Here is a 25,956-nt window from a genome sequence, read left to right on the forward strand (position 1 = left end):
AGCTTTGCTAAAGATAATCATGTCCCACATTTCTGTCTGCAAATCACTTTCATGGCACACAAAGCAGCATCAGATAGCACGAATGAGCAATCAAATGGCAACTGAAATTATGTGGGAAACAGGTACGATATCTGACAGGACGATGTTCCATTTTCAATTTAGAGCCACAACAAATTTTCAGCAAAACAAAGGAAACAACGTATTAGAGCTTTTTAGAAGGGTTTTTGCTACATATTAAACTGTGATCCATGAAATCCAAGCTTTACAGTTTGCAAATGCTGAGCTTTTAACACAAACCTATCAATTGCTGTCCATGTAGTTTTCAGAAGTATTTATTCATATTGTTTCTCTGAGTAAATAATCCTTGGCACCCTGGTATTACCTGCAGGCTTAAAGGAACAATCACCAGTGAGGCCAGAGCTGATTACTGTAATAATAGTTTTCTAGCCTGCTGAAATCAGGGAATTAGATGCCCATCATTTTACAGAACGCTAACTTTATGTGAGCGGAACATGACCCCTTGTCCTCAGCTCACATTGCACAAAACACCCACCCCCTCTTTTTTTTTTTTCTTCTTCATAGATTAGCTTAAACAAAAAATAAATTACTCAGTTAAGCTTTGGACCTGATCTTCCCATGAACCAGTTTCAATGCAGATTTGTGGTATGTCTGCACAGGAGTCCTGGCTGTGACTGGAACGCAGTGCAAGAGAAAGCTATTGACTCACAAAAACTGAGGACAGCACCATCACAAACTGGCCCTCTCCCACAGCTTTCCACCTCCAACGCAGAGTTGAGCACGTGCCTCTACTGTTGCAGAGTCCAATAAGAATAATACACAACTTTTTGCAAAAAGAGAAGCCGGAGGAGAGGCACAACTTGCCCCATGCTTAATTCAGGAGCAAAAAACACCAACAAAAGTTTGGGCAGACAGCAGTAACAAATAACTTTTTAACCCTCTAGTGCAGGTGTGAATTTCAAAGATAATAAGCTACAAGTTTGTACTTGGGCAGTTACCCGGGACCAGACTGATACAGCCACAACTGGAATGCTCCCTGCACCCACGTTAGCCTGCTATCAGCTCATGCACGCCTCCGTTTTGTGCTGTCACTACTCTGATGACGGTGCCTTTAGGTCCTACACCTGACAGATGACTGTCAAACTCTGCTGCATTTTGGATCAGCTGGGCCATGCAGAGAAATGCTGATTTTTTTTCCCAGAATTATGTATTCTTCATTAGAAACACTTAACAGCTGAAAAAAATGAACAAATTCTTTTTTCCTCCTCTGTTTTCTGCTGAACTAAATAGTTATTTTTGATGTGTGGTCATGGTTTCAGGTATTTATAATTTATGTGTTAAATAATATCCCCAGGAACTAATGAGATCTTTAAACTATTTTCTCTGGTTGAAGCTCACCTTCTGCTACTCCCTAAAATAACTACTGCTTTTTTTCATATGTATTTTCTGCAATCAGCAAAAACTGTCAAAGCTGCATTCGATATTCCAGCTTCTGGAGCAATTTCAGGGTCATTGGGCTCCACACATAGATGTGAAAGACACTTACCTCTGCCAAGCTTAGAGCAGTATCTGCTGACAAGGATTTGTTGGGCAAGCTGAAGAACACATTCTCCAGGTAGCCCAGCATGGTGTCGGGGGAGCGAAAGCTCCCTCTCTCCTCGGTCAGATTAGTTATGATGGGATGATAGACGTTTGTAGAGAGCTGCAGAGAGAGATACAACTCATCAGAAATTATTCTGTATGGCAGTCATTAATTATTGTTTTAGCCCAAAATTTTGGGAGTTTGAGGCATAGTAGACTCCTGTGGTTACACACAGGAGGCTACATAAGCTAAGGGAAAAGGAAAACACACGGATAGATGTATACATATAGTTTAACAAATATATATATAAAAAACCCAAATAGTTTATACAGGCACAGCTTCATTTTTTCATTAGTAATTCAGGTCTTATCTGCCATGGTTTCCTGAAAGCCTCTGTGAACAAGAAGAAAACTAATAGAACTTTGACAATGCAGACAGCGAGAAAGTGAAAACACACTGCAACAGGTAATGGCACATAGGCTGATTACAGCTAATTGTATGTAGTCTTCATATGAAAAATTAATTTTATTTTAATCTTTTTCACTACATATTTACTAAACAGGTGGAAACTAATTTTGTTATTGTGGTGAGAATTTTTTTCCTAATTTTAAAGGAAATAAAAAGAAAAATCAGAATAATGTTTTTGAATGTCCTGTTACCTTCAAGTTCATTGAAATATTTCAAAAGTTTCTTTTTTTCCTTTTTTTTTAACATTGAAAATATTTTTATTTAACAATGAATTCCCTTTATCTGTCCTACATTAAGAGCTCTGTAGCACTCCCATCTTCCCACAGTGGCTAAAAATTCTCCCTGTGCATATCTGAGTGTGTTTATAATCAGGGTAGTAAAACAAGTGCCATTAATAAAAACTGTAAAGAGAGGAAGGTCTGTAACTCTGATATATACACATTCTGACATTACAGAAAAGAGTTATGAGGACTATCCTACCACAGGTTTTGTAGTAGTTGTCACCACAGATGATGGAAGTGTTGAAGAAAGTGAAACTTGTGCACCTGGGGAAAATACATACACAAATGACAGTGTTAACAAATCGGATACTCCCACTGCAGGTTGAATCTGTTCCAACTGAAAGTAACATATTTACTGTTGTGTGCATTTGACTTCTTTGCAGAACCATAGCTACATGGGCTTGTTTAAAGCATTTCATTTACTGATTCTCTCATCAATTTTATTTCTTTATGTAGATGAGCCTTGCAATTTAGTCTAAGTCTTAAACACTTAAACCTTTGTTTGCAAACAGGATATTTCAAGTGTTTTATCTCAATTAAAAAAGGACAACTTTATAATTAAAACATTGCATCCATCTTCCTTCTCTAGCTCTTCCTCCAACATTTATGCAAAGTATTTAGGGATTTTTTTTTTTAATCTTTTGTTTTATCAGAAATAAATAACAATCTTTAGGCACTTCTGACAATTTCATATACAGCCTTGGTGTATTTCTGTATACGTGACAAACTAGGACTGGGAACACACAGACACTGAAAAAATGAGACTCAAGTCTCAGCTATGATCTCCAAATGCTAATGTTTACTTGTATCTTGAGTCTAAATTGCTTGAGTGCCAAATGAAATCACATCCATGAAGGTAAGTTCAGAAAGACTGTTCCACATTAAAAAAAAACTTTAAGAAACATTCAAAGGAAATAGAAATACTTCCATTGTTTGCAGCAAGACTAAGGCACTCTCCAATAAAAGAACATTGGTAGAAATGGTGGTATACTGAAGCTTTTGGGGCATGCCAGTTTTGCATAAAACAAACAGAGGTCAAGAAGTCAAAACAGCACCTTCATTAGCAGTTTGAGTACGTTATAGATAATGTCTCAATTAAGTGTTTGCAAGTTGGTTTCAAGAAACAGTGAGGTTGCTATTAATCAGACAAGCTTTACTAATAAATGTCACCTACTTAGCACTATATCCATTGAAAATTACCATATGAGCATGTCATAAATGATCTGTGGAGAGAGAAAGAATAAACTCAATTTTGGATGGTTTCCAGTTGCTCCATTTTAAGAATATTGATTCCTTTCTGTGCAAAGGGATTTATTGGTCATTTGTGATAGAGAAATAAAATTTTCTTCTAATCTATGTCATACCAAGAATTTATATTTGCCAGGAGTGTGGTATTTCAGCACAATCAAAGAGTAGTTGCATATATAGGACACATTTTTTCCTCATGGATCCAAAAGGAGTATGGTTACTCATTCTATTAAAAACCAGGCTGTCCTATTAAGTTTCTTATGTCAAACCACATTAGCCTGGCTTCAACCCTCCTTCAAGTCCTCCACAGTCAATAAATAGATACCAAGAATAACTGTTGTTTACTATGTTGATTAGTATTGTAATATCCATTGCTTCCTCTGAGAATGTTCTAACTACATCCATCAAACTGGAAATCTTATAAAAATCCAATCAGTCTACTACTTTGAAGGAAAAAGCAAAAAATTCAATACATTTCTCAAGTGCTTCAAATCACCTGAGTACTTTAAAATAATATTAGCTGCGAAATTCTTCACACTTACAAAAAATATATGTATTCCTGGCATCCCTTTACATTTTAATTCCTAAGCCCCTTGAAAATACACATCAAGTTTCACTTTCAATTAAGAGGCTAGGAATTTATTTTTCACAGAAAATTGATAGCTCCAGATCAGCAAACACCTAATGTCATGCAAATTGCAGTAAACTCACAAGATCTCACAGCATGAACATCTCAGTGTATAAATCGGGGAGTTTGCTATACAGTCTTCTAAAAATCAGCAGGGATTGAAAGGTAAGATATAGGCAAAATTCTGTACAGCTCTAAAAATAAGGACTCTAGCGGAATCCAAGGGCCCAACTCCTTCTGCAGCATTTCAAAAGCAAGCTATAAGCATTAATGTCCAGCAACCAGATATTTTCAAAACAAAAGTATAGAGGAAAGAAGTAGAAACTTAAGTCCTGAACAGTATTTGCATTCATGGAAAGAGCTTTCCATGATGCCTTGATTATTTGTTAGACTGAAGATGGGAGGGTGGAGGGTGCCAGAGGAGGTTGCTGTGAGTTCATAAGAATTCACGGGGTTAAAAAAAAAAAAAAAAAAAAAGAGTTCTCTGTGTATTTATATAAGTCATACTTCTCTGACAGTGAGACAGGGCACACATATAGATGAATCAGGTCAATTTGAAAACTACTGCTCTTGAGTTTAACAATATAACATTCTTCTTGAGTTACACTAAATGAAAGAACGTGATTTATGGTAGCTTTGAGTGGGTAGTGTTATAGTAACCCTAGATTGTTGTGAAAGATACAACAGTCAAATACAAAAGCATTTTTTCCAACTTGACCAGAACATTTAAAATATTTAAAAAAAAAAGTTTTACACTTTATAAACTATTTCCTGTATCAAATGAATACTCTCCCAACCAGAATTTTTGAAGACTTTCATAGGAATCACTTCCTAAAATAAAAAGGTTTTAAAATAAAGAACTTGAGTACAGTTGCTATTATTTGTGTGGCAAAGCAAATAGACTGCTTGATTATATATCAGATGAAGGACTTTTCAGTGACTTGAATTCTACATAAACTAGTTTATATTTTTTTTTATAAAATATATTTTGTATTTATTTGATTGCTATAATTAAACCTGGAAGTCACAAACACATGCATTCTCATTTCCAGGCATGCATTAGAAGCTCTGTGTTATTCAGAGAATTTCCATTGTGAAAATTGTTCCCATGGGTTTAAAAAGCACAAGAGTTACGGGTGTAACTGCTTTAGGTCTCAGTAACCCAGTAAGAATAAATGAAAGCAGGGACACTGACAGCAAAGCCAAATGTTCCAGATGCCTCATAGCTTTATTCCCGAGACGGATGTTTTCTAATTGCTACTCACACATATGCACTTAATAGCAACAGCCTTTCTTGTAGTCAAAAGTTGATTATGAAAAACCATAGAACAACATACAGGGTTTACCGGCCAGTCTTCTAAGTCTTTGTTCTAATCCTGATTCTTTGCCTTTTCTATTACATTTCAGCTGATATCTGTCTTTTTAGTTCACAAGCATAAATGAGTTAATAAATCCTTATCATTCCAGGAACTAGAGAGATAACCATTATTATCCACATCTGCTGGAATACACTGATTGACTTGGCTCTAAGTAACATAACAACCAGTGTGCAAGTTAGAAATCCGGAGGCAGTCTTTCCCAATACTGTTCTGCCTCAAGTCTAATTATTCTTCTTCTCTTGATCCTAGGGGACCTAACGATGGCTGGATACTGCACATCTTGATGATTTTTTATGACATTTTTAAGGAGGTAAAACCCAGGATAAAGAGACTGCACATCCAAAGATAGGTGAGCGCTTTGGTGACATTCATACCTGACTTTCTACCTCTAAAAATTACGGTCAATAGCTGAAAGATGTAAAATGAACACAAATCTTACACACAAAGTATTTTTAAGTCAGCTTTAACTCACCAATAGCAGCTGTAAAGTACTGCTCAATTTCATTGGGGGTGAGTGCCCTTTCCCATATAATGAACTCATCAAATGCCCCATTCACATAGCGCTTAGTTTGATCCCCCTCTGTCCCAGTCAGTAGATTTGCACTGGGGTCTCCATAATCATAGAAAACTTTCCCATCTGGATCAGTTGTGTTTAGAGTTCCATTGACGTAGACTTTCAGTCCTTCTCTTGATTTCCAAGTAAAGAGAATATGAGTCCAATAAGGACCTGCAAAACATTAAAAGTCACAGCAAAATACATGAATCAATTCCATTTAGAGTCTTTCCTGTTCAGTAAGTTTTTGCTGACTTGTGCAGTGCTACAGAGCTGTATTGGAAGTGCTAAGAGTGAATTATGGAATGCTGATGTCATGTATATTAATCATTATACCCATGGGGAAGCCCATACTTTGGCAGAATGCCTGTTAGCTTTTGTCTGAACTCTTACTTGGGCTCACTGCAGTTTCATAAATTACACTTGCTAAGTATTATTGGCCAAGATTTAAAGGTTCTTCAATACTGTCTCAAAACTCAGTTCAGCAAGAACTGCATAAAGACTGCAAGAACTGAAGAACAAGCAAATAGACCAATTAAAAGTTCCCACAGTTTCTTTGTTATACTTGGGAGGCTGAAAACTTAATATGAATTTTCAACTTGGATTGGATAATGCACAAACGTGCCAATTATTCTTACCATTTAGCAGCTTTTCTCTTAAAATAAGATTTCTAAACTGACATATTAAGCTTTATAAAACTCTGCTACTAAGGGGTTATAAAGTTCTATTTTACCAATGTACAGGTAGTCAAAGTAAGGCAAGAAAAGATTTAGTGACTAGCATTGGCATTACTAGAAGACTAAAATTTGTTCCAGACGCTGGGTTATACCACTCCCCAACAATACACAGTTTAGATAGAAGTGGTAAGATATGTGATATACCAAAATGTTTATTAATACTGTGCCATGGCATGCAAAACTTTACACTCAACAGATAACAAAATGACCAAAGCAGCAAACACTCAGTTAGATAGTTACCAAACAAAGTCTTAATTTAGGAGGCAGTAGAATACAGCCCACATAGCCAGTTTTAGAATATACTGAGAACCATCAGGGACTAACCTGCATTCTTCACTCATGTTTCCATCTAAGCACTCATTAATCTATTGATGTCAATAAGAATTTCACTTTGGAAACATCTGCAAGTTGGATTAGAGGACGGTAACTGAATGTTCTATAATAAAATATCACTTTTTTTCAGTTTGTACTTTATCTCTCCCCATCAAAAGAATTCTTGATGACAGAGTTCTGTAACTATTTTTATACATCCACTTCTCTTCTGAAGTTGTGCTCTTACCACTACATCTCTCTGCAAGAATAAAGTAAAATATAACAAAGAAATTAATTACAAAAAATTTAAACTTTACCTGGTGGGCTAAAGCTTGCTTTCCACTTCATCATTGCATTCCCACGGGTGTAAAATTCCACCGAGCCTTCACCTTCATTAGAACAGATTTTGAAACCACTGGAAACTACTTGTCCACCAGAGGCAGGGAGAAACTTAGCCTGCTTATCTTGAGTCTTCCAGAAAAAAGAAAATGTTACTCCTGATGAAAGCAAGCGAGAGGAGATTTTAATGAAAAAAACAAGCGCAATTAGAATTTCTAATACTGTAGAATACAGAGAGTAGGAATATCTTTGAGAACAGATCATCTGCTAGCATAAAAAGGACAGCATTTTTTAAAATCAACAATGCTCTAACAGTTTAAATCAAAAAAAACATCTCTTCCTTGATTTTGCATCATATATGCATACTCAGCACATAGTAGTAATCATTGTTTCCTGAGTGGCTTCTATCAGTTAAAACTAAAGTTCTCTGAGCACCAAAAGCAATGAAGCCTTTTTTCTGACAAATTTATGCTTCCATTCCCTTTGTCTTTTCTCTCCAGTCTCCTTAACACTTCTCACCCTCCTGTGATGATCCTCTTTTCCTCCTCTGATCTTCTCTTATTTCAAAACACAAGTTGCTCTCATATCTCCATATCCTCCACCAGTATCTACACCTTTTTTTGATGTTCACCAAACGCCAGAGCCAGAAATAGCACACTGCTGCTTTCAAGTTACTGATGGAACAGCAGCTTGCAACTGGCTGCCAGCGTGCCCGTACTCATTGAGTAGCATCTATTGCTAATTGCAGTTTAATTCTTCTAAGCGTGTTATTACCTGTGTTTTCACACTTCAGTGCTCCAATAATTGCTGAAAACAGAGAAGCAATGTAAAAGAAAGGGACAGCAACATATGCAGAGCCACAGTCAAAATTCTCAGGTTCCCACCTACGCAAAAAGAATTCTTCCCAGAATGCAAGTGCAATCCTGCAAGTGCATGTGATTAACTTTGTCCACAAATAATCCTGTTCACAGTAAATTTTACTATTCTACTGTAAAATCAAAGGGCTTTTCAGATTGCACGTTAGTGAAGAAATACGATTTCTGTAAGATGGCTTGTTTCTTTAATAAATGTTACCTCAAAAGGCTTGACTGAAACAAGAAGCAAATCAACCCCCCCTTGCACTTCAGAAGTTCTCAGTGGCTCTGCTGTAGAGGTTCTGCAGTCAAATGCAATTACAATGAAAATGGCTCAACTAAAAGCAGCTCCTAAAAACGTTCATCTAAGAATTTATAGTAGGAAGTGCTGACAATAAAATCTGAGTTCAGAGCAGGTTGAGAAAAAGTTTATGAAGTACAGAAGTGGAAGAGGTTTTGCCATCATGAATGACGTTGGTAACGCCTCTGAAGATCACCTAGTCTTAGCTGCCTGCTCAAAGCAGGGCCAATTTCAGAGCTAGATCTGATTGCTCAGAGCTCAGCTGAGATTCCAATGTCACCACAGATGCAGATTGCACAGCCTCTCTGTGCAAACCATCCTGATGCTTGGCCACACACTGCAAAGAAACTTTTTTCCTTAGATCTAATCAGCATCTCTTGAGCTACAACGCACCTGTGTTGCTTGTCACATTTTCGTTCTGCATCTACAAGATTGTTTAGCTCCATCTGCTTCTATAACCACCCATCAGGTAGTTGAAGATAGCCCTTAGCATTCCCTTTTCTTCATGGTGTAAGGAGAAGCCTCAGCCTTCCCTCGAATGCCACATTGTCCCCCTGCTATTGTCCAGCAGATTCATCAACTGACCTGTCAGTATCTCTCTTATATCGGGCGACAAAAATGGGACATAGTACTTCAGATACGCTCTCAGGAGCGCTGAACAGAGGAGAATAATCACTTCCCTTAACTTGCTGACTATGCTCTTTTGATATACAGTCAAAATATCTGGCTGGATGATTTTATAGTTAGCAGATCTGCATCCAGCCCAGGCAGTATGAACTTTGCCAATTTGCAACCAGATAGCCCAGCGCAAGTTAATGAAGCCCTCAAACTATTAGGTAGATTTCTTGTTAAAACTACAGATTTTTTTTTAATATATATGTTTCATAATTTTCTGATTAAACACGGAAAAGCCTCAGACAGCTCACTACAGTCATCAGAAATATTCCCCCTGCTACTCTCTGGAACATAATTATATTTCATATATTCTTTTTGTCACATTAACTTAGCAAAAAAGTTAAAAATCATATTACTTCAAAATAAATAATTTAACTAGGTAGTATCTTCCTGTCTAGCTGATCTTTCTGTTTATCCTCATGACAGCACCCATCAATTTACATCTATACACCATTCCCTAAATGCTTTACACATGACAAAATAACCACCATAGAAATGTTAATCAATTATCATTGGCCTCCTAGAAATCAATCAGTTTATGAACATCATCAGTCTCAGTTTGCTAGATATTGATGGATATGAGCTTAAAGCTAAAAACGCTGTGAACTCCCAACTGAAGAATTTGAGGTCTATTGCAAGCAAGTTGCAACACCTTCATCAGCAGATAAGCCTGAGTTCTTATTTCAGCTTCTTTACTACACCAAAAACAGGTTGAAACACTGATCCAACCCTCTTTCCAGAAAGCCATGCATTCCCCTTGTATGTGCACACCATCCTTCTCCTCCTTGGTGAAAGAGTCACCAAGGCTGACCATGTTAATCCATGACTGCTATTAAGGCAACTCCTTTGTCAAAGTGTCTCTCAATCTTTTTCCAGTGCTTTACCACGTTTCTGAAAGCTATGGAAGTGATGTTATTCCTTCTTTACAGGCTGAGAGATGAAGTTTAAATGATGTAGACAGATCAAGTTATACAGCATGCCTGCAGTGGAGCTAGTTTTCCCCTATCTTTGACTGTCTATCCTATTGAACTATCTTGTAGCTATTGATCATCCCATAGCCACAAGAAAACTGTGGATCTAAATCCTCCTTATGTGCAATTTGGTTCATGAAACACCAAAAATAAAAATTAAAATCAAAGGCACACAATAGCCACACAATGAACACACAGCTTTATGAAATGCCATGTTGTGCATAGGACTGCTTTTTACAATTATTTTCTTTTTTAAATTTCAACTTCACATATGTTGACTAAGTCCAACTTCTCTTACTGTGTTCAAACTAATAATTAAGAGAATATTCTCTTGCACCTTTCACAAATGTTTCTTGTGACTGAAAATGCCACTTTAATGAGTCCAAAACTGCTTACAGAAAAACATTGTTTAAAAATTACGTAAGAAAGAAGGAAAGTAGGGGAAGACTGTTTTGACACTTCAAAACCAAGAAAAATTTGTTTTCTCAAGTCAAAATAGCAGTTCTGAAATGTTATTAAATTTAGCCTAGGAAAAAATACAGGTATTTTTATTTCATACATTGCAATATTTCATCCGAAAAGATCCCAGGATCATTTCAGAAAGCATTCTCTGCTCAAGTACTTAACACCAGTTTCACACAAATGCAATCAATGAACATCAAGGGATGTTTAAGCAATAGTAGGTTTGAATAAAACTACATCTTATCATTGCCACAGATTTTATTCACTTGGAGAAAATCCAAGGCATTCTCTTAGATAAGAGGGTGTTGGCTTTTATCCTTTTTTTTTTTAATACTTGCTACAGTGATTTAGTATTTATTGTTTATATGATGTCTTCTCTTCACATTTTATCTGCTGAAGATTTCAGTGTTTTATGTTTTTAATGTTCGTGTTTGTGAGACACTGGGAGTGCTCCGGTACTATAAAAATAATTTATTCTGATTACTATGTTATACTATAGATGTAGAAATAATATGACTTACTGATGATTTTTATTTCCCAGCGGTATGAAAAAAAGTATGAAAAGATACAGCATGTAACAGAAAATATGCCTAGTGTAGGATACTGAATTACTTTTTCTAATACTCTCAGGTAATAGCCGTGTACCATCTGCTCTCTGAGTTTCTCCTACTTTCTTGTAAAGTTCATACACAGCTCTTGCTTTAGCAGTTAAAAAAAAAGTAATCCTATTTCAAGTAATGTTACCCATTTGAACAACAGCCTAAACCAATAAAAGCAAGAAAATTCAGTGTTAACAATACTGCTTAAGAGTAGGGACTGCTGGAGTCTATGTATGAAAAGCCACCATTTTCCATCGATCCTTCCATTTCTGCTGCATTTCAAATCTCTAGTGAATGTTTTATCCTAGTGACTAGTTGTATATTTGGTTTGACAGTCACATACAGTTTTAACCATGTTCTGTAATCAACACATTGTCAAACCTGTGCCCCTTATTGCACCTGTTATTTTGTGACCCTAGCCCAAAAAGAGGAAAGGAAAGAGAAATAGAATGAAAATATTTAAGCACATACAAGGATAAGTGGATTCCGAGACACTAGAGACTTAAAAATTTTATCTCCAAAGATAAATCTAAAAAACTCAAACCAAACCCCAAACTTCCTGCTAAGAGTCCACACTGAAAAACTGTCTCCTAAATTTGAAACATGTAGGACAAGTTCTTTGTCAAGCTGCAGTTCTTGTAGGAATTAATCTTAATGCCAAAGGCAAGATTCTGGGCACTGTAAGCTTATTTCTGTTTTTGTTTCAATTAATTATACTGTAGATAATTGATCTGAGTAGTTGGTGATTAGTTCTAATTTAAACTGCAGTTAGAAAAGACTAAATTTTCAGCAATCAACACTCAATTGTTTAAGAAGTCAATAGAGAAAAGTGTCAAGCTAGAATTTTAGAGAGCTCACTCCAATGAGGAAAGAAACAATGATTATTGAATTACATAATTTGGCAGCAAAAGAAAAGTAAATACTAATTAATGAACTTACTAACCTTCAGGTCCACAAACTTCTGGATTACTAATGCAAGAATTTTGATAGCTTCCAAAGAAGAGAAAGGTAACTCCTTTCTTTTCAGTGACGTAAATTCCTTTGTTCACCATTCCTTCTACAATATCTAAAGGAAAAGCAAAATATATCTTCACATTTATATAAATCAAAACTTCCAGGAAAGACAATTTTAACAAGCTCATACACCTCGTATGTTTATCTTGTCCCTACGATATGTTTGCTTTTGTTGTCACTGTTTTTCTTTTTGGGTTTTTTTTGTTTGTTTGTTTCAGTTTGGTGAGGATTTGTTGTTTGGTTGGGTGTTGTTGTTTGTTTTTGTTTTGGTGAGGTTTGTTGTTTGTTTTTTTTAAGAATCATACAGATTTCAAGTTTGTAAAAGTTACCCTCATATCCATCACTCAGATTCTTGATTAACTTATACTGCTTGATAGAACTCATACACCCCAAAATTATTTCAAAGTAATCTGAATAAACTTTATGCTTCCCAGAGTTCTGAATACCAGACACATCATAGAGGTATTTCTGTCTTCCTGCTAGGCTGAGTTAGTGAAGAAATTCTTTACTCAGTCAAAAATGTAACAGAATAGGGGGGTTTATTCATTTTTTTGAAAGAAAATTTTGTGATCAAAAGCCTCATTTCATTTAAAAAAAATAATTCCATTAAATATACTTGACAAGCTATATTCAAAAGGCAGAAACATGTATCCTTTTCAGACATTCTTTAGTATGGCATCATTGTCGTTTGGAAAGGCAAATTCTTTGTCTAACATGGATAATGACTAGTTGTCTTGTGATTGGATTGTGATTTCCTGTGTTCCCTCCTAAAGAAAAAACACTGTTGATTCATCTCCTACTAGCTAAAGCACATGAGCCTTCTTAACATGAAAAAAAACATGACAGTGGTTTACTACAGGAAACCTCACTAATGCCTGAGAGTCCAGCTGATAGATGATAAGTTCATCTCATTTGTCCCAAGATAAAAAGAGGGACTAATTTTAGCAAAGAGGACAATAGGTAATTTTAGCAAAGAGGACAATAGGAATTCACGATCAAAAAAATTCTGCTGCCTTGAAAAGCCTGCATTGCACTACATAATACATCTATTTCTGAGCAGACAGTTTGGAATTTCATGTTAATACCATTCTTTGTGATGGATTCCTGCAAAGTTTGTGAAGATTCAGGACCTTGGTTTTGAGACTCTTCTCAGTAATCCCTTCTGAAAAAGCGTTAGCAGAAGAGTTGCTCAAAAGAAAACACCAGCAACAAGAAAACAGTCTTTTCCTGCTCTGAGGAGCAGATATTGCCAGCTAAGTGCTGCTTGATATTTGAAAATCTAATGAGATCATAAGGGGAAATGAGGAAGGCACACGAATGGTCTAAAACATGTGAAGGGTGGGATATCAGGGACTTCTCTCTGTATTTGTTGCTGTATATCTACCTGACTTAATGGAAGCCTTTCGCACAGCAAAGCACAGCGCAAATCATGCCAAAGATGCACAGTCAGTGCTAGGGACAGATCATCTATCTAGAGTGATAATCGTAAATGTTGTCACTGCTTCAAGATGGTGCATCCCTTTAGGCAATGAGGACACAGGCAAAAGGACATCTCATTTTTAAACTGTAGACAACCATCAGGTGTGAGGGCAGCAGTCACAGTGCTGGCCCGTTTGTAGGACAACACCACTCAAGGAAAGAGCAACAGCACGGCGTAGCCCTCAGCAAATGTACGTCCAAGTATTTTCTTAGTTCATTCCAAATCTCAATGCAAATATCACAGTTTTCAGATATCTTCCCCTCCCTTTGAGGAAGAAGTCATCAAGTTCTGTCTCTAACTGGCAGATAAAATTTAGTTTCTTTTAAAAATTTGAGTGTGTATTATGGAGTGAAGAAAAGATTTCTAAGTTCTTCTTCAGTCACTTGAATTCTAAGTTAATCTAGCCAGAATAAATCTTATAAGGTAACGCAGTTCTGTTTCCATAGCATTTCCTTTGCCATTGATGTCATCCTTTAATGTTCATATTGAATATATCTTATTATGTGAGAACTATGCAAATGGTCTATAAAGCAGATAAGAAAGAACTGAAAGGAATTAGGGTTATTTGAAGTTCATTATTAACAGAGCTCACATTTGCCAGGACACTCTTACTGTTAGAGAACAGAAAAATAGTGGGTTTAGTATTCTAATATAAACCTCCTAGTATCTGAGCAGCCCAAATGACAACTCTACCATTTCCATCCTTCTCCTTAGGTCAGATTTTCCAACAACTAGATGTGAGTTAATACCCAATTGTAAAGCGGACAAGAGGTCATATTTCAATTGCACCTACACAAGTATAAATCCTAGTGACTTAAATTAAATGCCTTTAAGCTTATACTGGTGTAGATGTAACTAGTTTCTAATCTGTCAGGTTTCTGCCTAGAGAGTTGTAATTTTCTGTTCTTTGCTTTAACTCCTGGTGTCTTGATGTTGAAAAATAAAATCATTAAAAGAACATATATATGCAGAGTTTTTCTTGCCTTTAAAAAAAAAAACATATTAATCAAAGATGTCATGATTGACAAGATCGTACTTTCAGCCTTTGCAAATTTGCTTGCATTTGTCTTAATGTGTCCTTTAAAAATTACTATGAACTGGTGAAAAACAGATGGCTTCTTTTTCCTTCCAACCTTGAAAGACAAGAACAAAACAAAAAAAACACAATCTATTTGTTCTTATATGCACCTCTGAAATGTCATCTCTGTTTCTTTTAAGCTTACTACAAAAATTATAGGTTTTGGAGAGGCACTGGAGTGCCTCCTTCCTTCCCGGTGGTCTGCTTAGCATGGGGATGCCTCTCCCACTAGTTCAGAGTAATTCAGGTAACTTTGCAGGAGTGCTTTTTCAATAACCTATGCCAATGTAAGTGTAAATAGACCTTTACCACACAACCACTTGAACAAAAACTCAGTGTTAACTTTGAATCCAATGTTACAAGAACCATCCCAGCTTGACAAATGCAGAACAAAAAACATGGAAATCCTCACCTACAGTTGCAGAGAAGTTAGAGTAGGCAGAGTCATTGGTATATACAAAGGTAGAGTTATGGGAAGGAAGCACAGTGAAGTTGTGGATTCTTAGAGCTGGGTGGAACAACAAAAGAAAATAAGCAAATAAGCAAAACAATGAATAAACACAATCAGTAATGAATTGACCAGTTCATATCTCTCAACATAGCACAAATCACAGATGTTGGTCAGTGGCCTTTAGAATTATCACGTAACCATTTTTCCCAAGGGCTTGCATGCATATGAATGTTATATCCTCTGCACAAGTTAAGTAGATACAGTCTCACTAAAGCTTTTTTTTTCCTTAGAGTAACTAAGAAAAGACTATAAAAAGTACAACTGCAAATGAAGGGCTCTGAAATATAATCATGCTGGTAAGGAACTCCGTAATTATAACAAAAATCATTATACTGGTGCAAAAGCTATGCACAATTCAAGTCCCATATCCAGTTCTGGGCTCCTCAGTATGAGAGGGACACGGACATACTGGAGCAAATACAGTAAGAGGCTGAGAACACTGGGATTGCTCAGCCTGGAGAAGAGAAGGCTCAGGAATCTTATCAATGTGTATAAACACCCGACAGGAGGTGTAAAGACAGTGCCAGACTCTCCTTAGTTGTATCCAGTGGAGAGATAAGAGGCAATAGGCACAAATTAAAATACAGGAAATTCCATCTAAACATAAGGAAAAAATCCAGCTTTTTTATATCTAACAATAAGATTTTATTTTTTTTTCTTATTTTGATAATTTAACAGTATCTTGCACACTGTAATTATTCACCCTGGGCAGGCAAATAGAGCTTAATGGAAAGCCCATGAAAACAAATAGAGAAACATTGATTTGGGATTTAGACCAACTGAGCTCACAGAAGGGAAAGGCAAATGGTCTCAAAAAAAAAAAAGAAACAAAAAACAAACAAACAAAACCTACACATAAAAAAACCTCAAGAGAAAAATGCACAGAAAACAAGGGATCAGATGAAAAAACTGAACATGGCCACTTTTTGTTTTATTTTCTATATTTTAAGTTGATTGTTTCCCTTCAATTGCTTCCACTGCTGAGATAACAAAAAAAATTAATTTGCTGACACCCTCTCTCACAACACAAACGCATTGAGAGATATAAATCTGGCTTCACACACAATGACTTCAACAAATAAAATGGATTAACATGACAGACAGATTATGATGCTCCAGGGATTTAAGAGGAGAAACATGGAATGAAAATAATTGCGTGATATGATGAGTGGAAAAAACAAGAAAGACTCTAGCAATAAACAGAAGAGTTGTGTAATCAGAATGGTATCAAAAACAAGCAAATTGTCACCTGCCTTAGATTACAACAATAAAGAAAGCTTTTCTTGTATATCAAAGTCAAATATCAGACAGACACATAAAACCTCTGCTGGAGGCAGTTGAAATATCTGTGTATTATAAGACACAATATAAGCAAGTGAGAAGAATTTGAACTATCCACTTCAACATCGTCAGAACTGCACTGCAGAGAAAAAGACTTTCAGCTACTGACTTCCTCTGGAAATAATAGTGAGACAAAGCCCTCCAAAATTTTTTCAAAGTCATGCAGCTGGCTTATTTATAAAGTTATTTAACACAATGTCATAATAGGAGTCAAACGAGATGGCTCAAGTGAGCCAGTCCTGTTCCTGTATGTGAAAGTTTGTAGGATCAGGAACGTTATACATTCTGCTTTACGTCTTCCAAGATACTACTGAAGAGATTTCTGAATTTTGCTGAAATAATGTAATTTAACCTAATTTGAAAAAACAATCTAACATCAGTTGTCATTTTCTAATCAGCTATGTTTTATATATCACTTTCAAGCACTCTCAAAACAACTTCATTGTAACATGAGTGTCAAAACAGTGCTAGATATGGAGTGCTTTATTCTTCTTGAAACCACCTCAAGTCCAGTGTCAGAAAATTACTTTAACACACTATTAGAGAACTCATATGGTAAATTTTTGTAAGTCAAATTATGATCTTATTGAAGTCAATAGGAATGCTGTCATCAGCCTCTAATGGGAGCAGAATATTGCCCAGATTTATTTCTGGACAGCTGATTTCATTCCTTTAAGAAACTTTGTTGAAAGATGGGTCATAGTTTAAGCTTAAAATACTTAAAACACCTCTGGGATAACAGGTTTTAGATACTTATGGATGTTTTTCCCCACTTAGAAACAGAGATTGATATTGTCATTTTTGTGCAATAAATAGTAAAAACTTTGCCCTTTTTGTAACATTTTTGGTGTAATGTTGTAAAGGTCTCTAACTCTTGATTTAATCTTCTGCAGTGACCTTTCTAGATACAGATATTACAGTCACCAGTAGTAACACAGCAGCTACCCCTCACACTAGTACAAAACGGTTTAGCTCAACTGCCAAGGTGGTCAGCCATAGCGTGAGAAATACTGGGGAATACACATCAGCCCAACTTGGAATTGGTTAGAATGTCAGAAGAGAAAAAACAGCTCATGTGAAAATTACTAAGGGACCTCTGAGTCTCAGAAGGCGGCAGAGCATAGCTGAAAATTTCATCTGAAAGGAACGGCCCTGCAAGCCCATAATACTGCGACGGGATAATAGTGGCTCAGCTGAAGCTCCATTAATTACATCAGCTGCACATCCCCAGGAAGTCCCCATCACACTTCTCGGTCCTGATGTGAAACATCAGAAACAGAAAACTGCTGAATTCAATCAGATTGCCTTTTAATATCGTTCCCTCTAGAATCCTGCATTCCTGACAACCGACCCTTTTAAATCAGTGAGAGTTTTGCTTTACCAAACCTCTCTTGATTTTGCTGGATTGGAAAAAGAATTTGAACTAATGCTGCAATACTGCTTTTAAGCAAGTACCCAAAAGCAGACAAAAATGAGTAAGTAGTATTCCGATAAGATCTTACACTTCTCTTCCAATAGATACTACATGCAGTTTTCAAAAGTGCATGAAGAATCTGGACATTTAACTCCTTCCATAAAGCGAAAAGAAGCAGGAATCTTCACTGCTGGCATAGCCAAAGACCTCAGTCACTGAGTGCATTAGTGCATGTTATGCAGGTACCAAACCAACTAATAACAATGTGATTTCAATGACTCTTTGGATCATAAACCTTTTCTCTTTATAACCTTAACAACGCGTAGACAGCCCATAAAACGTCTGAGAATACTCTATAAAAATCAGTTCACAAATACAATATCACTTGGACATCAGAGCACTGCAAAAACATTAAAAAAAAAATTTCAACTGCTGTGGTACAAAAGCTAACTCCTTTCACTTTTCCTTCTCCCTTTCTACTTACAGACTGCCACAAATACTTAAGTTATTGCCACTGTCAACGAATCCTTTGTCTACCTCCATTTGTATCCCGAAACTCATGAATTCCATCCACGTCTTCCAATGGCCAGTAATGGGAAGCTGATGCGAGAACTTTGAACCCTTTCAAGAAACACAGATGAAAAGGTTATTAAAGTAAGGAACAACAAGGAGTGTAACAAGTCTCCACAGAAGAGAACAAAGGTGGTCAATAAGTTAAGTAAAACAAGATATTTTATGTAAATCAAATACGGCACATGAGCAAGATCATAAATCAAAATGGCAGAGCAGATTAAAGCCATATATCTGATTGACCACTACAGAAAACTTGTTTTTAAAACTCAACTGATTTTTATTTTAACTGCACTTAAAACGTGTAACAAACTGATAAATCTCTGCTAGTGTATCAGGCAGCATTCATTGAATTAACAGTTGAGGAGTCATTCAAGGGTAATTATAAAAATTTAACCACAGTGGGTAGTACAAAGCACCTAGAAAGGAACGCATAGGGGATGTTTAGCCTTTATAGCATCCTACTTCTGCTCCTGCCTCCTCCAAAGGTAACAGCTCTCTGAAGTTCAAGGGAGTAGAAGATGTTAGAGCATTCCCAGGAATCTTATCCTCTCTCCAAAACCCACTGGAAAACCAGTGCAACACCTTCAGATTATATTAATCCAAGAGTTTTTTCATCTTTGTTCTTCTATGGAGAGATAATAGTCAGACATAGTAAGCAGCAGTACTCAATGGTGGAGGAGCTGCAACGTGGATGAGAGTATAGGCGGCTGCCCAGTTGTTACTGCAGAGTCTATCCTTCCCAATGTCTCCAGATAACTCTCACCCCTTAACAGTCATAGAGCAGAACCTCCTTTCACAAAAGGAATTTGATGTTCCTCAAGAGAAGGGGTTCCAGCATATTAAGCAGCACATGGAAAAGAGTTCATTCCTCCCCATACAACATTAGCTATTCCTTCAGAACCTTCTCCACTACACCAAAACCAGAACAGCTTCTCGTGGCTGATGAGAACATTTTGCTCTGTCTTCCTTGGCAACAGGTGGACAAGCTGGAATAAAGCAAAATATCTGCTGGTTTCTATTGGCAGATTTATCTGCACAGTCTAGTAGATGAGTTTGAACAGATTTTAGCAGATGTGACTGCTCAAATCTGACTGCAAGTGGGCTGCCCAAAACAATCAAAGTTTGTGTTAACAATTCTATTTTAAGAGTAGAGCATTAATAATGTAGGAAAACATGAATAGTAATTTCTTATTATCTTGTTAGCTGCAAGAAACCCTTCATTCTCAAAATAATTAATTTAACCAGCTGTGCTGAAATAGATTTATAATCTCTAATATCTAAAAGTTTTAGAAGATTGATACACATATACAGAAATTTTACTCTGAGTGCAAATGAGAAGGTGTTTAGTTCAACATCACGGGATATCATCCTACTAGTTTGAGCTAATCTTTTCTTTGGTGGGGGGGAGCGGGGAACAACACAATGGACAACAGGGACAGAGAAGGCAAATACTAATATTACACCATCTCTGTAGCTCTTGGCCCTACAATCATTTTTCATTCCCTAGCAATCTTTCAAGAGCTTGAGGTGCGAAGTTGGTAGAGATAAGTTTGTTAAAAACCACTTCAGCTGTCATACTCCATACAAAAGCTTCCCACACCTAGTGTGCAATCTAAAACAAATCACAAGCAGTGTCCTTTGACATTTACAGTCTATCCCACACCTTTCTTCTTCACTCTTGAGATCAAAGCAGCTTGCTTATTTGATAATCATTCTATTCTTTTAACGTCCTGGATACAAACAGTATTTCTTTATCATGGATACGAAGGTGTAAAACTTTTGTTTGCATCCTTAAACTGTCTAGCCCACAGTGGAGATCAGTTTGACGTCCTCCATCCCCACGGTATAGCTTCAGAGCTGTGACAGACAGAGGATCCTAAGATTTATTTTTTTTAAGAGCACAAAGCTGATAAAAATTGCTAAACATCACAAGCAATTCGAGATCTGAGAGCACAAAACTAGAAGAAGCTCTGTATCTTGTAAGGATACATGAACTACTCAGACTTGCTTCCAGACTCAACTATACCAAAGATATCTAACAAATGATTCCTAATTCACCAAGATCTATTATTCATCTACTTAACTAAAAGTGTTTGCAGTTGTCATAGAGGGTTTCCCATAGAAAGAGAGCATAAGTAAATAGATACGATGAGGATCTCTTTAGAGAAATGGATGAGATTCTATGGCTATACATTTCCTTTGAATATTTGGAAGATACAGAGAAAGGCAAAACTGCTAACAAAAGAGAAAGCTACCGCCAACATAAGAGAATAATGACACAGAATAAGCAAGTGCAAAACTCAATCTGAAAATTCCAGACAACTCAAACTCAACTAAGCTGAGCATGGCAAAGCAGACTGAGGAAACGGGACATAGGAACAAGGTTTTTTGCATTTACATAAAGCATGAGTATGCGCTTAGTTCTATGCATGTTCTATCTTCAAAGAACATATTTTCACTGCTGCAAAAGAAGTTGAAGTTATAAATTTCTATCATATTAAGAGTATCCACATAGGCTACCTGCGCTAATCTACTTCCCATCTGACTTTCATCAAACTACCAGTTCCATTTTGCAGAGCACAGAATATGCCTGCTGTTTCAGTGTGCTTATATGCAAATATCTCTTGCTCCCATTAACATCTTCATTTGGTAATAGGGAAAAAAAAAAGGATTAAAGTTAAGAGAGACAGTAGGAGAAAAAAAAACAACACAAAAAAATAGAAAAGAAAAATCCCAGGAGAAAACTATTTGATGCCAAAAAAAATGTGTCACAACATGGCACAAGTATTTTAGTAATTGCAGTAGTAGCAGCAGCATCACAACAAGGGCATTGCCATAGTTGGCATCAACTCTTAACTATAAGCTCCTTAGAATATAGCCGCTTCTTATAAGCTAGGAAAGATGGGGCAATAAAAATGGGAATCAAAATAGACATACAGCAAAGTGAACTGCCTAGAGCCACGCTGCCATGTCAGTGCCTTTCCCAGCTCCCAGTTCTAAACGATACAAAGCCATGCTGTTATCCCACTTCCAGACAATCAGCCCTGAGAAGATCTCTGAAAACAAATACTTGTTGCCTTGAAGTCAACTTATAATTGTAATATCCTTTCAATAGGTAACTACACTGTGTTTAGAACAAAATCACAGGACTTGTCTACAGCCTAGTTCAAATCCAGAAAGCATTGCTCGCAGTTGTGCTTACATGCACACTGTACTACAAAATAAGTGTTGTGTAACTTGCCCTCTTACGGCAGGAGGGGTTTTTTTCCCCACTATCGTTCCATCAGCTAGAAACCAGTGATCCTCATCTATAGAAAAGGAAACTGTATTTCTTTGGTTTTGAGTGAGGGCAGAATAAAAGAAACTAATCAGGCTGAAGCTACTGCAATAGCAGACAACATGGCTTTTCCACACTGCTCTGTATCTTACTTTAAAATAATTACATATGGTTAAAACTTAAAAGCACAAAGCAGTACATGAATTCGCAAAGCAGTAAAATTGTACTTGTACACCACCATGAGGCTTGAGGTTAAACTATTTATATAAACAGAAGAATTCTGCAGTTACACACACAGACCTCAAATAAGCTTTGAGTAAGTTTTTTCTATATTGAAAACAGATGAGAGATACTTAATACACTCTATAACTGATTCAAACTTAAACACGAAGGCTGGGAGAAGGGTTGATGACATGAAGCCATGCCAAAGCACTACCAAGTACACAAACTGGTCTATCTAACTGTAAATCATTGAATTAACAATGCTGAACACTACGATGCAAAGGGAAAAAGAAGAAAATAGTCTACGTAGAGAGCTGATTCAGAAACTCATGATCAAAAAACTATGAAAATAAACCGTGTATATAGGATTTTTCTACGTACCAAATATAAGCCATTTTTCTCCAAATATATTTCCATGCAGATTATTTAGTAGGTAAGTTACTGAATTTAAAATGACTGAGATGGTCTGATACTTTATTAAATTTTTAATACAGAGCTGACATTCAAATGCAGGAGTAGAGTTTCTTTGGAGCTACTAGGAAAATGAAAAATACAAACTGAGAAAGCAAATAAGTATTTAAGCACATTGTCATAAAAAGTAAATAGAGCATTCCTTACCTGGGTGTTTGGGTAGCTGGGAATAGTTTCCATACACCTGCACATAAAACATTACACAATGAGATGTAGTGAGGCAAAACACGCTAAGAGGAATTCAAATATATCTCAATACTGACCATATTCAGAACATTACCTGGTATTTACACTGAAATAAAATCAGCAAAGAATAACGACAACAGAGCAGAGACAATAAATTCTCCATGGTCTATTTAAGGTTAAAAGTACAACCGAAATCAAATCCCAGTAAGACTTCAATCAGAAGTTTTCCTTTGCTACTTTTTGTATTAAAAAGGACATTTTCCATGCAGGTTCAAAAAGTCCGTTCCTTCAGTGATGGTAAAATATCCTTCCAGACTCTTTAAGTAGTATTTGCTTGCTTCACACTTTGATCTCTTCATTTAACTATAAATAAATTACCGTGATTGGAGGAAAATTAAAAGAAACGTGCATCAGATCCGAAAGCTGTAGCATTCCATGGAAAGAAGTCAATTATTTCTGTTACAATCTGTGCCAAAAAGAAAAGATCTTGTTTTCAACTTTCTTCCTAGGGTTGTCTTTTCCTTTCATTTACTTTCACGTTGTCAGAGATCTGAAGCCAGTTTTAGTTTTGCTAGCAAGAAAAATGTACTTCCTTATAGCACACAGGGCGTAGAACTCCCACTATTTCCTCAGAAACTGAGCTGAAAAGAGTTGCTAACTCCTTGCTTGTCCAGCTCACGTTTGCACCTCCATCCAGATCTTTTTGGGTGGAGAGCGAGTCTGAGTGATGTCATGCTTTCTTCTCAAACTTTGTCCCATTCTGGTACTCTATTTATATCACGTTGCTGCTGTCTCTTTTCTGGGTCCTAACACCAGCCAGCCAGGAACAAGTGGAAACGAGTCCATGTGCTTCAGCAGAGACAAGAGATCACGGCTCTGAGCAATCTGCACGCTTAGAGCGGAACCAAAGCCAAAACAAGCCTTCGTAATTCAAATCCTTAAGAAAAATCAAACCAGGTTTTGCACAGAAATTTTTGAAGGAAGTCTAAGATCTATTTATAAACCCTACAGATGGTATTCCTGTCTAAAGAAGCACGATCTTTAAAAAAATCTGATTTAAATCATATGGCACTAGGATTATTTTTACTACGTCTCTATCAAGAAGGGGAAACTGAGGCACTACTCATTTCACTGACTTGCTCAAAGCTGCACAACAAAACTGATAGAAGTATTTTCCTAATTCTTCTATAGTTACCACCTTATTTAAGAAAAAAAATTATATTTAAGTATTTTTATAAGAGCCTCCCAATTAAATTCTGAACTATGTCACAAATATTAAGCGTCATTTTATATGTAAAAGAAAAATAGCAGCTAGAACTAGATATTCATTTAATCTGCTCTTCTATGGTAAAACCTTGTTTCCAGTTCCCTCCAAATTATTTTTTATTTTCAATGAAATAAACTGAAAGAGCAATATTTCAAACAAAATTCAATAAGCTTTCCATCCCTGTTCATCTATCCACTACATTTCCACACCAACTCCTCTTTTATTCTCACACAAGCCATTTAAAGGTGATGTAGGCAAGATCAGAAACTAAAAACCAGAATCAGACCTCAGAAAAATAAAATTATTTTATTTACCTTTTCTTTTGCCAAATAGAGGCACAAGATACAGATCTATAGAAAGGTGATGACGTGTTCCTGCTTCCGTGCATGTCACTGCCCCTCTATGACTTATCTTCTGACCTTTAGTTATCCTTCCCTCCCCAACCATCCGTTTCAAGACTCTTGGGCCCATCTCCTCAGGTACCTATATCAGCCTATATTTGCCAGGTTCCTTTTCTTGGCTCCATTCCTTCTAGTATATTAACCCTCTTACTTTTCTACTTCTTAATCACAATTTCCGCACCAAACTCTTGGCTAAAGTTGATTATAACTTTCAGGATGAAACAGTTTTCTACTGACACTTTATATAGAGATCATATAGCTAGAAGCCAGGTGTGTTTGGTAGTAGCCGTGGCCTCGATTTACCCAGCTGGCTCCCTGGATGTATATAGAATTTCCACAGCTCCTGGTGGTAACTAGCTCCTTGCAGATGACTGGCAAGTAGACAGGACTCCAGGGTCCAAGGACTGAAGAGATCAAAATTAATTTTGGAAACCTTGAGACACTCATGCTCCATGAACTCTTCAATGTTACCAAAGTTTAATAATATGAAATTTCAGTATTGAAAGAAAATGTGTATTTTGTTTGTAACGCCAATTTAGTACCTACAACAAAATAATTTCAAAAATTTGGAATTTCAATTCCTATAAAAAAAATTTAGCTTCCCACTTAGTTATAACCAGTCTGACTTTTGCTTGTTTTCCTCTAGGTTTTTCTTAGACTCCTTCCCTTATTACTGTTAACCACAGACTCCTGTATATCCTAAAGGAAAAAGAGGAATGCTGTGTGAACCTTAGGAATTCTGCATCATGTACTAACAAGTAGAGCCACCCTTAGAAATAATAGAGCTGCAGCTAAAAAATCCTGAGAAAAGCTAAAATGTAAAAAGAGAAGGACAGGAATTTGAAATATTTGCCAAGAGGGGCCTGTCAAGGGAAAGAATATGCTTACCAAAATAATTGTGAGAATCCAAGCAAACATATTCACCGCCAAAAATTTTTGTGGAAACAGCAAATTGCAAACAGACATCAGAGATTATTTGCAGAAACAAATTCTGAATTTATTCCTGTGATCCTCTGGAAACCTGATCTGAAAAGTCACACTGCTCCCACCGCAGACCAGAGGCAGCACCGGGCATCTTGCGTGCAAACCGGAGTCACTGATCCAGCGCTGGGAAGACAAACAGAGTGCATTGCTCTTGAAGAACCTGCCGATTAAATAACGTTCGTTTAAAGCACTTGCACGTCAATAAAAGCACAAAGGTCTGCACACGCTGGGTAACTGGGCAGCCAGTGCTGAGACCACTGGAGAGGCTTCTCCCCAGCGCAGCTCTCCCACCCTGGGGCCCTGCTCAGGGAGTGAGGAAGGGGAAAGCTG

General features: G+C 36.7%; 1 protein-coding gene across 3 annotated transcripts in view; it reads right to left on the reverse strand.

Annotated features, from left to right (window-relative positions):
- Positions 1-25,608, reverse strand: part of ADGRD1 (adhesion G protein-coupled receptor D1) — a 151,310-nt gene extending 125,702 nt beyond the window's left edge. Inside the window, exons 1-9 of one of the 3 annotated variants that reach the window (XM_086623544.1) lie at positions 25,531-25,608; positions 22,936-22,972; positions 18,783-18,866; positions 15,392-15,487; positions 12,351-12,473; positions 7,524-7,703; positions 6,077-6,331; positions 2,549-2,613; positions 1,565-1,720 (exon numbers count right to left, since the gene is read on the reverse strand). In XM_086623544.1, the coding sequence (XP_086479670.1) occupies positions 1,565-1,720; positions 2,549-2,613; positions 6,077-6,331; positions 7,524-7,703; positions 12,351-12,473; positions 15,392-15,487; positions 18,783-18,866; positions 22,936-22,972; positions 25,531-25,608 (1,074 nt within the window). Of the gene's footprint in view, positions 1-1,564; positions 1,721-2,548; positions 2,614-6,076; positions 6,332-7,523; positions 7,704-12,350; positions 12,474-15,391; positions 15,488-18,782; positions 18,867-22,935; positions 22,973-23,068; positions 23,189-25,530 lie in introns of those variants that run through there. The other 2 variants (XM_086623545.1, XM_086623546.1) reach the window with 2 other exon arrangements.
- Positions 25,609-25,956: the final 348 nt, after the last annotated feature.

Source organism: Tauraco erythrolophus, chromosome 19 (assembly GCF_009769465.1).
Source record: "Tauraco erythrolophus isolate bTauEry1 chromosome 19, bTauEry1.pri, whole genome shotgun sequence".
Taxonomy (NCBI): domain Eukaryota; kingdom Metazoa; phylum Chordata; class Aves; order Musophagiformes; family Musophagidae; genus Tauraco; species Tauraco erythrolophus.